This window comes from Ictalurus furcatus, chromosome 3 (assembly GCF_023375685.1).
Source record: "Ictalurus furcatus strain D&B chromosome 3, Billie_1.0, whole genome shotgun sequence".
Classification (NCBI taxonomy): Eukaryota; Metazoa; Chordata; class Actinopteri; order Siluriformes; family Ictaluridae; genus Ictalurus; species Ictalurus furcatus.
Window position 1 is genome coordinate 6,841,773 of NC_071257.1, and position 12,818 is coordinate 6,854,590.

At 37.1% G+C, this 12,818-nt stretch overlaps 1 protein-coding gene across 2 annotated transcripts; it reads right to left on the reverse strand.

The window, feature by feature from the left end:
• Positions 1 to 3,119: 3,119 nt before the first annotated feature.
• On the reverse strand, positions 3,120 to 11,994 carry gfral (GDNF family receptor alpha like). 2 transcript variants are annotated; one of them, XM_053620555.1, is made up of 10 exons: positions 11,816 to 11,994; positions 10,525 to 10,656; positions 8,192 to 8,335; positions 8,008 to 8,115; positions 7,871 to 7,924; positions 7,078 to 7,402; positions 6,587 to 6,729; positions 4,491 to 4,571; positions 4,288 to 4,375; positions 3,120 to 3,677 (listed from the first exon to the last, which is right to left on the reverse strand). In XM_053620555.1, exons 1-10 carry the CDS (start codon positions 11,835 to 11,837, stop codon positions 3,599 to 3,601), a joined length of 1,176 nt encoding a protein of 391 aa, XP_053476530.1. In that variant the 5' UTR covers positions 11,838 to 11,994; the 3' UTR covers positions 3,120 to 3,598. The 2 variants fall into 2 exon arrangements, with proteins under 2 accessions (XP_053476530.1, XP_053476529.1); XM_053620554.1 differs by having other exon boundaries at positions 6,587 to 6,840.
• Positions 11,995 to 12,818: the final 824 nt, after the last annotated feature.

Below are 12,818 nucleotides of genomic sequence, written 5' to 3' on the forward strand. Positions count from 1 at the left end.
TAATATTTTAATCTGCAGTGTGAAAACAATTAACGAGGCTTCTGTAACAAGAAGTCCAGTCTCTGTAGGTGGTGTGGCACCTGACTATTTAGCTCAGGTGCACCAAAAACTTTTTCTCTCCATTATTCATGCCTCAGCTAATTATCTGTTGAAAAATAGCCTGAATTTCTATTGCCCCGTATTACATAGATCACACCAGAGAATGGGGCAAACCATCAAAAGATTTCATTTAAACTGTAAGTCCTTTCCAAGTGGTGAAATGAGCAATTCCCGTTATACATGGGCAAGTTTCCCAAAGTATTTTCATCTTTCATCTGAGCTCTAAGAGTGTTCGAAATAAAATATTAGCTCCGTGTTCATTTGATACCACCCGGGACAGAATGGGTTCAAAGAAGCACTTTAGGAATTGATTTAATGCAGTTGATTTTAATTAGATGATGCTTTTGGGAAATGGAGTGTATGTTGACTCTTATTGAATGAGCAGAAACACATATCAGCAGTTTTGCCAGAGCAAACACATACCTTTTAAAAGTAAACACAAACATTTGACAGAAATGTCAAATCCTGAACTAAGCAACATTTTTCTGGCAGCTTAGCCAACAAAAGCTCTGGAAGCAGGAATGGCCTACATAATTAATCGCAATGATTATCAACACAGTGCAATTCAGATTAATGTTGAGGAAGTTCAGACAGACAAGAAAAAACATTTTGCAGGTGATTATATTTTCATATGTTAGAACGGGATTTATTCAGGGTCACAAGAACACCGCAGAGCTTTGTGTGACTTATTTGATTTCCTTTCATTTCCAGGTCTTCCAGGTGACAAAACCAAGCTTTATTCATAAAATTTGGTTTTGAAATGACAGCGTTCCCCAGACTTACTTTTTAAAAAATTTGTCTCCACTTTTTATGTGACATTTATGTGAAAGACATTTCTGGAAAGAACATATTTATCACATATAACACAAAACCACTAAATCTGTTTGTTTCTTTCCATATGTCAAAATCCCCATGAGTAGGATTACATTAGTAATATATTCTGGTTGGATCTGACTTCCAAGAAAACTCCAGAAGACACAGGTGTTTCTACAAGGTTTACCAGATGATTTGTACATTTAAACACTACTTTATTAGGATCACCTGTACGAAACAGGACAGTTGAATATTGGAAAAAGACCAGGCAATGTTTGTCTAATCTTCGACTGTCCAGTTTCAGTGAACCTGTGCCTAATGTAGTCTGAGATTCCTGTTCCTGGTTGACAGGCATGGAACCCAGTGTGATCTTCTGCTGTTGTAGCTCATCCCATTCACGATTCTGTGGGTTATGTGCTCTGAGATGCTTTTCTGCTCACAACGGTTGTAAAGATTGGTTATTTGCATTACTGTAACTTTCTTATTCTGGCCATTGTCCTCTGATCTCTCTCTTATCAACAAGAACTTCCACTCATTGTATTTTTTTTTGGTTTGATTTGTTGTTCACTCCATTTTTTGTAAACCCTACAGATTTATGTGTGAAAATCTCAACAGATCAGCAGTTTCTAAAATACTTAAACCGGCCCATCAGGCACCAAAAACAATGCAAACAAGTCACTGGGATCACATTTTTTCCCCATTCTGTTGAAGCTCTCGACCTGCATCTGCATGATTGTCATGCATTTTGCTGTTGCCGCCACATGATTGGATAACTGCTTGAATGGGCTTGAGTGTTCCTAATAAAGTGGCCAGTGAATGTATTTCCAAAAATTCAAGGCACACAGAAGGTGCAGAAGAAGAGGATAACCATTATACATCTCAGGCTTTAAATCCTCCTGGCACATCATTGTTTTGGTGGTGGATTCTTCAGTTGCAAGCCTTGGAGGCCACCCATATGCCAAGGGTAATGTTTCAACAGAGGACACCCTATATATACTAAATGAATCGCATGGATTGAAACAGTAAGTGAGCTTTTTCCTTGCTATTATTCTTTGGTATTTTTATTCTATTTTATCATCGGTCTCAGAAATGCTAAGAATGGAAACTTGACTACTTTGTGCAACTGTATCATTATCATTATGCCTCAATGAAATGAATGATACATTGCCAATCACCAGCACATGACATTCTTAATCTCCAGACAATTCCATTGAAAGCATTTTCAAGTATTTACTGTATTCAAACAGCTTTGTAAAATGTAAAATGTTACTCACATGTAGCAAATAGAAACTTTTAGGCCTTTGTTTGGCTGAATTGTTCCCAGCAGTTATAAACCTGATATGCTACTGGAACTGTCCTGGTGGTAATTATGGTCTACAATTTCTCACACACGCCCTTATCCACACCCACCTTTAAAAAAAAAAAAAAAAAAAAAAAAAAAACACAGGCTTTGAGAACTAACCAGGTTCCCTTTTCTATTGCACCCCCTGCTGCATCCCAGACCTAACTACACCTCTGTTCATCCTCTCTTCCAGGACATGGATTTGTCAGAAGTAACAATCATTAGAGTTTGTCTGCCAAAAGTGCCATGAGTTGGAATATCTTCTGATTATTTGTACTATAAATGCAGTCATGTAAAATGAAATACTGAATATTAAACATTGCATGCCAGTAGAGAACATCCTTTGTCATACCCAAACAGCTCAGATAATGTGTATTGCACAGGCATTTGAATTTGAGTATTCAGTGTAGGTTTGCAAAACCTAAAATGCTGAGGAACCCCACATGCATTAAAGTTAATGCTTACTAGAGGATTGCCACCAGTACCATTACACTGCCCAATGTGGGTGCGATTTGATAGAAAACAATCTCAACCCTTAACACACCTAAAGTAGCCATTCCCTGAAATTGGTTGTGAACAGCTTTCTTGCAAACACCATACTCATACATGTATTCAACACACTTAAAACACTCATTTTAAATTTAACACACTTTTAATTGCAGCAATTTTAATATAAATGTGATTCCTGTCTAATCATTTATAAATAAATTTTATTTACATTTTACTGTGACATTTTATTAAACAGTGATACACATTATATATGAGGCAGCCTAAGAAAACCCATCAGATGCTGCTGTGGCTGAACTCTGGAAAACAGCCAAAAATGACAAAAGTCCAGCTTTGACCAAAATTGAGTTTTCTTTTACCTCAGATGATGTGTATGATGCTGATAATCAGTTATAAATATTTTCATTGTAAAGTTAAAATTCTTTAAACTTTGGTAGTAGTATTGTTTTTCCGTAAGTAAATTAGATTACAAATTTAAAAATAGATGGGGTGTCTTTCAGTGGGTGTTCCTAAGCCATCACACATATGTGATAGCGATATGTGTCTGCTGAGCATTAATAATTACAGCCTGTATATGTAAAGAGCATTTAAATGGTAAAATACTAAATCTCTGTTGTGCAATATTAATTCTATAAGAAAAGCACAGTAACAAAACAATGATCAATCAATCAGTGTCATACAATAGTGTATTCATATCAGTAATTAAAACTTCATTTCATAAATGTCAAGATCATATACAGTATAAAATAATCTGAACTTATACAAACAGGCTATCACATAAAACAATCATAATATTATATGCTTTGTACAAAAATTCACAAGTTAAACATCTGGAAATTACAGGACAAGTGATTTTGTTGAATCCTCTGGGGGTCTGAATCTTGAATCTGCGTTTTTGGACGAGCTGTGCTTTTTCCTAAAGGTAAAAATACAAAACAAAGAAGTTTGATCGTGTCACCCCCATTTTAGCATTGCTTCATTGGCTCCCAGTCTGTTTTAGGATTCAGTTTAAGGTTCTGATGTTTGTTTTTAAAACTCTTAATAATCAAGCTCCTTCCTATCTCGAGGATCTTCTTAAACCACATTCATCAAACAGATGTCCAAGATCTTCTGATAGGTTTCTTTTGCATGTCCCTCGTTCCCGTTTAAAAACAAAGGGGGATAGAGCTTTTGCTGTTGCTGCCCCCCGTCTATGGAATCAACTGCCACTGGACATCCGCCTTGCACCTTCTATTACTACTTTTAAAAATAGGCTTAAAACATGTCTCTTCTGCCAGGCTTTTTGATCAAATTTTTAATTGTTTAAACAAATTTTTAATCAATTTTTTCTATTGTCTATTGTCTGCTTTTATTTGGTCTAATTCTGTTTCTATTTTACTTTCCTTACTCTGTTCAGCACTTTGGTCAGCTTTGCTGTGTGAAACGTGCTATACAAATAAATTTTACTTACTTACTAAAACATAACTCATTGTTTAATAATTTCCTACATACAGTAGTTATGATTTATATAGTGCTTCACTGCTTACCCCAGTTTATGTATAATAATGCCGATGGCGACTGCAATGATCACCAGCGCCACCACACAAACCGCCACCACAATGTACAGTGACTGATCTGTCATCAATTAGGAAAGACATTGTTACATTTCATGGATGATGAACAGAAAACCAGTGAAAGTTTTTTTTTGCAGATGTGCAATAAGTGTAACAACAATTTCACAGCATCTTACCATTTAGCCATGAATGTTCTTGCTGTGATTTGTTTACTTTTGACTTTGTAGATGAGAGATTTTCCTTAAGTCCTTGGGGTCCTAGATGAACGACATAAAAAAGAAATGATCAAAAACACATACTGCCATTAGTTCAAAGGTTTAAAACAGGGCAATGCCAGTCCTATATCTTGAAGGCACTGCAGAGTGTAACGTTTTCTGCTCTTACACAACTACGGACAGGTGACAAATAAAACAAAAACACCGTCATAAAGCGTCTTAGGTGATGGGCCACCACAAGCTGCCAGAACAGCTTTGCAGTTTTGATTCTACAAGTCTCTGGAACTATACTGGAAGGATGGAGCACAATCCCTCCAGTGCTGGCAGTGTGTTTTGGTTCATTGTCTTGCTGAATGATGAACTTCCTCCCAATTAGATTGGAAGCATATCTCTGTAAATTGCAGACAGAATTTTCTGAATGACATCTGAATTCATTCTGCTGCGACCATCATCAGTTCCATCATCAATAAAGATTAGTGAGCCCATAATGAGTAGTTTGCATCTAGTGGTATGGCCTCTATATTTCCGCTCTTGAGGTCTTCTTTAAATGGTGGATTGTGATACATTCACCTCTGCCCTGTGGAGATTGTTGGTGATTGATTGATTAGTGGTCACTAGTTTTTTTCTCCCCACAGCTCTCACAATGTTTGTCATTGACTGTTTTACTTGGCCAACCTGTTTTTTTCTTTTCTTTCAGGACATTCCAAAGTGTTGTATTGGCTATACCCAATGCCTGTGCAATGGCTCTGATTGATTTTCCCTCTTTTCTCAGCTTCATAGTGGCTTATGTTTCTCCAATAGACAGCTCCCTGGTCTTCAAGTTGGTTTATCCATTTTAACAACAAATGCAGTCTTCACAGGCAAAATCCAAGGCTCAAACCAAGAGTAGATATTCAGAGCTATTAACTGCTTGAATAATCAATCTAACAGAACAATCTAAGAGAACATCAGGGCAACAAGATACACCTTTCAGTCAAATGCCCCAATATTTTTGATCACTTGGAAAAATGGATGGATTCAAACAAAAGGTGCCATGTTCCAAGATGTTTAACACATCTAGATGTAACAATCAGGAAATGTCTTCAGTGTATAGCAAAAACAAAAGAATTGGCTTTGCCGTTCCAGTACTTCTGGAGGGGACTGTATAGTGCCTACAGTATGGTAGGCTACTTTAATTTAAAAAATAATTATATCCCCAATAAAGCTTGCTAGGCTAGACAATGCATAACGTGCTAGGTTAGCGGCATTTTGTTAGAGCTTGACAAAATGTAGGAACCATGACATCACATGGCTTGTACAATAGAACTGATCAAGCAAAACTAAACTTTAACATGGTTTATAAACGCTAATAGGTTTGTCAAAAAGAATATGTAACTGAGCAGTGCTTATGATTAGCTTCCTTCCTTTCTTCAGTTGAAGAAATTGATGAAAATGATAGAATTAGTACACTTTATGGAATACCCCCTGGTGATCCTGCATATAATTTACATAATTTTAAATCTCATCAAACCATTGAGTAAACCCTCATGCCCTGTAGATTAGGCCCATTCAGGATGTTCTATTTTTATATGAGGTGTTGGGATAATTGAACAATTACTTAAGTCTCTCTGGGTCTTTTTCCCCATCTGAATCATTCTGCACATATACATGTTTATCTTTATTGTGTATTTTACCTTCTATAAAATGACCAGTAGAAATACCCAAGGTAATAGAGACTTACCGACCACTTTAATAGGATCCCTACTTTTTCTTTAGTATAAAGACACTCCAGGAAGCAATATTTCTATTGTCTATCAGAATGGAAATATTTCTACAGGTAATCAATCAGAATATCTTTGTATTGATTTGTAGGGATCCTTCCCTCCAAGTGAACCCAAACCTGCCAGCAAAAGGCCACAGGAAAACAGAGCCAGGGCTTTTTCCTTTGCCAACAATCTGTATTTCATGTCTCTAGCTGACCTAAATATCTAACAGCAGGTCAGCACTTTTGTTACCAATCAGTACAGCAACTAGACATTTCTGACTATAACAAATATTGACTGTGCATAAGTACTCACTGAAATAGGATCTGTTATGAATGGCTTGTTGCAGCACATTGCACCTGTAGAGATTGTGATGGTCCAGTCCATGACAGGTGCATGGACTCTGAAGCACAGATCCCATCGTAGCTACAAAGGCCAGTCGGCACTCTTTGTTTTCACTGACAAAAAAGTTGAGATCTATGACATGCAGCAGGTCTGTGGTTGAATATCCACTAAATGAAACATCCTTTGCACCAAAACATTCAGACAAGAATGCCTCAAATGTCTGCCTGTTAACACAAATGAGTGTGCTGTTACCAGAAGCTCTTTACATCCATCAGTGCAGCTATTAAATTGTTTATATATAAATCAGTAAGCATGAGTAAACATCATTGTCTACCTTGCCCTGATACTCTATGGAGAGAGCAGATGGGCTCAATATTGGAAAAGTGCATATAAACCAGTGCAGTGCGGCAAAATATATGGTCTTAAATGTTAATAGACATGTGGGGCATAAACAGCCAAACCTGCAAATCTTCTCTCCAGTGCAGTTGTCCAGCATCTCCAGGCAGTTCCATTGTTCTGTCTTGTCTTGTTTGCAGGAATTGGAATTGAGCAGGGTCTGAAAATGCTGGCAGTCCTGGTCGTCCGTCATACATTGGCAGAACACCAGCATCTCAGCCACTTTTTCAGGCAGGCTTGAATAAAAGTGTCTTGCTGCTAGCCTGCAAAGCCTCTCCTCGCACTGAGGAGCAGAACAGGACTGGACAAATGGCACCAGCTGCCGATTACACACTTCATCCTGGATGCACAGTGTCATCTCCTGTACGCAGGAAATGTCTGGGGCTGGTACTTAATTTGGGGACATTAAGAGAAAAGCAGAGGGAAACTCTGTCAGAGTTTTGGCATATGCTTTGTGTGTAACCAAAGCTTACCCATTTATAAGTTTTAGAATATGATAATGCTAAAAGTTACTTTTAACACAAAAATTGGGCAAAATTATATTATAAGGCTTATGTCCAAGTCACTCTAACCTTAAACAATGTGAAATAAAAATGATAAATAATGTCCAGTCTTTGTACAAATGAGACAAAAATATGCTTTAGATCCCTGTCTCATTTTCTCCAGTGCTTATTTGCACTCCTACCTGTATGTACGTACGTACACACACACACATCTGCAGAAGATCCCCAATTATGTGAAGGGGATTTGGGTGTCCAATACCACATAAATATTGTTTATGTTGCTAATAATGGAGACCTATGGGTGATCCTCTGATCATTAATTCAGCAGTTCATAATAAACAGAAAATCCATTTACCATATGTCAACAGTCTACTTTCTTTCCATTCCTCCTTCGGGTTGTTCTCATGAACTGGAAAGGAAGTTAAACGAAAAGAGGTTAGATTTTGGCAAGGAACACTGCAAATATAATTAACAAATGGAATATGGTAGAACCTGGTATGGGTAGGTGATGATCTGAATGAGGATGTAGCCCATTGGCTTGACGGCTCGCCTGCCCAGTTGCCAGTCTTGATTTGTCAGGGGCACGCGAGGGCTCAACATCTGCTTTAAAGAAATTGGTTTCACTTTACAGTCACTTAGAGTGTGAGGTCAGAAATGAGTGTGCTGCATACCATACCTAAGTAGGAATGGCAGAAGGAAGCCAGAAGTTGTAGAATGTTGCATGGATCTTCATCAGTGCACATACACTCTCTTGAGTGAGCTAATATTGCCTGAATGGTCATGTTACAGCCATCAGAGCTTTGCATTTGACAGCTGCTGTCTGATAAAAGGGACAAAGCAGAAAAGCCGGTTTTAATGATGCGACTTCAACTAAGCACTGATCCATCCAATGGTAGTGTATTACTGCCATGATTGATGACTTCCATCAAGCTAAGCTGTGTTATACTGTTGGGTAACACAAAAAAACAAAACAAACAAACAAAAAAAAAAAACAGATTGGCACAGATTCTATCTATCTATTTATATTCCAAGTCTCTAACAGTACTGGAGTGATGAATGCCCTTCCTCCAAAAGATATTCTGTCCAACACGTTGGTCCTAACATGGCCACGTTTTTTCCTTTAATTGTTACCTGTCTGTATGTCTATAAGTTAATACATTTAAAACTTAATTTAATAACACTTAAATCAGTATGGAAAAATCTTTAAAAGTACCCGAGTTCAAAACAATGTTTCAGGTTCCATTATGGCGTGTTCTTTCATGAACCATTGTGTCTATATGATCGACATGTTAACAACATGCAACAACATAACTACCACTTGTATTATTTGATGTTACAACTTCGTTAAAGTTTGCGGTTAATAAGTGGAAAAATTAAGATGTGTGGCTGAGCAAGTTTTAATATATACAGCCAGAGGCCAGAGTTTATTTAGTTCTTGTGAAATATTGTTAATATTAGTTGGTTAGTTTTTTTTAGTTTAACATTTGAAAAGTACCCAACATCTTTTCCAAGATGTAATTTTGGGGCATGTTTCCCAAAGAAGGTTTAGCATGGCCTAGGTTCCTGACCAAGTTCCAGCTCAACATAACAAATGGAACCGATAGCAACTCGTCTTAAGAAGTTCATTAACAATCAGAACTTCGCCTCTTTGATACAAGGTATCTGTATGTACTTTTATCTGTATGTACAAACAATATGGGGCTGAGTGAGTGATCTTGGAGAAATCAGCACAATCTGCTACAGATCCCAAGCAGAGAAACATACAAAAAGCTAGAAATGTACAAGAAATGCAATCTTTCATGTAATAAATACACAACCATATTCGGTTGTTGGGGGGGGGGGGGGTACTAATGTAGAGACTTCTTTTGTATTTGCTACAACTTTTCTAGGAAGAACCAAGCTTTCTGTACCACCATGAATCATCGGGAAATGGAAAAGCTAGAATATAAAATTTCTCTATTTTCTCCTTCTAGTGCAGAGGAATATAGAACTCATTTTGATGTTCCTTATATTTTCTTTACTGTAACTTTTTTTTAAAATCCATGAACATTTAACATGCCAGTAGTGTGGTGATGGGGTCTACCTAATATGTGTGCAATGGATAACTTCACATAGTTATATTGTGAGGAATATTGCTTGCAGATATTTGTTATTACACACGTTCATTGTGTAACTGGTGGCTGGAGTGCGAGTGCAATCTATAGAATCCAATCACTCTTGGGACTCATACCATCCTCTGATAAGGAACTGTTAACTCATTACTGATAATTACTCTATACATGTAACTTTGGCTATATGTGCTTCTTTAAAAGTTCCACTGTATGTGTTTAAATGAGAAAATGACCACTTTGTAATGAGCTTAGTTGTATACCTGCTGAGATTCTTTGAGAGAGCATAGTGGTGAGTGTTATAGTGGTGAGTTGTAGTATCACACTCTAAAAGGTGGCAAAGATACAATATTCCCTCTGCTAAAATTCACCATCTTGGATATAAAAATGATAGGGAGAAATCCATAAAATTCTGGTGATCTCTAAATACTCTTGATGTGCAAACTTTTCACAATTTATGCTTCTAAATCCATGAAATTTAAAAGGTCTGATAAATATATGTCCACTGTGGAAGATTAATAGCCTATGTCAGGGGAAAAAATAAATAAATTTTCTGATAGCTGATTGAGCCATGAGATGCTTACAGCCCCAAGACTGGTTAGCTGTACTACAACAAAACACCATTAGAAGACAGGAAATCCAGGGTAAGATCAAACTGTGCTCAGAGATAGCTAGATAATCTCTGTAATACAGGTCCATAGGTTATGTATGGGTTTCAAGTGACCCTGGATAAGAAGGTAAGCAAGGGAGTTTGCTGTAGGCTATTGCTTTTAAATTGGGTTACGTTGGGTTAGCATCTATATCCTGCCAAATCCTGCCAAGCCATGTTATTTCAGAAAACTTGTGTCCTTTTGGAATGATTGAATTAGTCACAAGTCACTCACAGAAAACAAATGTGTACCTTCAGAAAGACAAACATTTCTCAGAAGAGTCTGTTCACTCCTGCACAGGTCTGGTGAAACACAAGGTTGCATCAGTGACAAGCAGCGTGTAGATATTGTGGTGCAAACCGTCTGCAAAACCAGGCAGATCCCTGCAAATAAGAAAAACAAACATTTCACTACCCACTGCTATAAATCAATCCGATTGATTCATTTTGATCCATTGTGGAAATCACTACCAAGCATGATCAAAGTTACTGTATTTACCACTTTATTAGTTATTAGTCTGTTTGACTGGTTGAATAAACGATCAAATTGAAAGAGTTCAATCCGAACCTCAATAACTTCAAAACCTGTGAATAACAGAAACCTATAAATAATGTCAGCTTGGACCCAATATCAATATCGATATTAATATAAACATGTTCAGTGAGTCGAACGTTCAGGAATACAAAAGCCGCATGGCTCTAACAAATAGCTAAAATATTACTGTACACAGACCTAATTTTTGAACAGCTCAATTAAGTGTGTAAAATAAATTAAATAAATGTGGTCCGTAGAATTTATTTATTTTAAACTTTCACACTATCCATTGATACCCAGATGAGGATGGGTTCCCTTCTGAGTCTGGTTCCTCTCAAGGTTTCTTCCTCATATCATCTTAGGGAGTTTTTCCCTCACCACCAGCTTGCTCAATACAGATAAATTCACACACTTAAAATCTGTAGCCTGTGTTTATATATTTCTGCAAAGCTGCTTTGAGACAATGCCCATTGTTAAAAGCACTATACAAATAAAATTGAACTGAATTGAATTGTTCTGTTAAAGCGGTTCCTGGTGGCAAAATCCCTGCTCTATACCATAATAATATACAAGATATTCTAATATCTTGTAATTGTAATGAATTAATTAAGTAATTGTCTATGAATGTGACATTTGAACTCATATGCCTGCCTACATCCTGACTGTAAGCATGGTTTGTAACAGCGTTTCAGGGAAAATGCGTAAATATTCAAAAGATTGATGTTCATTTACATATTAAGTGTACTGCAACCGAAATAGTAGAACTCATTTAACTATCTTTTCAATTTCAACAATTTATTTTTTTTTTAAGTTTCATTTACCGCCTTCTCAAGGGCTATTCCAGGCATATCACTCTATCTAAACTAAAAACTGAACTTCCGCTAAAAAACAAAACAAAACAACAACTACTAACCAAATAGCTACCAAAAAAAACCCCGACAAAAACGTTTAAAACCCACACATACACAAAAAGGGAAATATTAGGTGTTTCAGCTCCCTGTTACTCACCGATAATCAGAGCCGACTTCATGTTCTCTTCTGAGCGCTTGACTGTCTAATGAAGTTCAGCTGCTGCGCAGTAGCAAAACCTGCGCTCGTGCACCGGCCACCGCTCCGGTCCCCATGGCAATGCCAGCAACCGGACATGACGTCATTCCCAGCAGGTTTTTAAACTAGCGTATTTACCTGTTCACATTATGCGCTTGTTTTCGCTAAGTGTTTCATGGCTGCTGTTTGCCGTTTTTTTTTTTTTTTTTTTTTTTTTTTTTTTAAGGAGCTATGGGATAATAAATAAAAATCACTGCCTGAATTGTACAATTAAATTGATATGTTAGAGGATTCTATAGTAACAGAAGCAGTACTGGCATTGTGAATTTGCCATTTCATTAGGCTATTTTAAACAACATCGGCCTGACCTTGCCCTAGCTAAAACTTCCTGCATTTGACAACCTGTCACCTCCATGTTGCTGTAGAGCAATGTTAGTCCGTTAAAGGGATAGTTCACCCAAAGATGAAAATTCTGTCATAAGTTACTCACCCCCATGTAGTTCCAAGCCCATAAGACTTTCGTTCATCTTCAGAACACAAAGGAAGACATTTTTAATGAGTTCTGGCCCTTTGTGTACAGTCCAAGTAACCAAAACTTTCAAGCTTCAAAAAACTCTTAAAGGCATCATAAATGTAATCCATGTGACTCCAGTAAATGTCAAAGTGTTTAATTCAGGCTTTAAAGCATCATCACTTCTATAGCACCAATACTGCGGATTCCTCACTGCAGTTGTTAATGCAATATGTGTTAATTCAGTTTCCGACAATATGTCAATTAAAAATGTTGAAGTGTTTAATTATTATTATTGCTGTTTAGCCTTTTAAAATGTAAAGTTAGTTACTGAACTACTGTAAACTTACTAAACTTGGCCCCCCTCACTGTTGACTTATGATTGGTATTACTAGTCAAGGTAGCCAACCCAAATATGTCCTTAATTTATCACATCAAAATCACACACCATAA

What these genes read in the sequence shown, in the direction of transcription:
- gfral (XM_053620554.1), bottom strand. Translation starts at nt 11,837, where the DNA reads ATGAAGTCGGCTCTGATTATCG. An exon ending in GAAGTCGGCTCTGATTATCG is followed by an intron (nt 10,657 to 11,815) that starts GTGAGTAACAGG and finishes TCTTATTTGCAG; the next exon opens with GGATCTGCCTGGTTTTGCAG. An exon ending in AGAACATTCATGGCTAAATG is followed by an intron (nt 4,376 to 4,490) that starts GTAAGATGCTGT and finishes AATTGATGACAG; the next exon opens with ATCAGTCACTGTACATTGTG.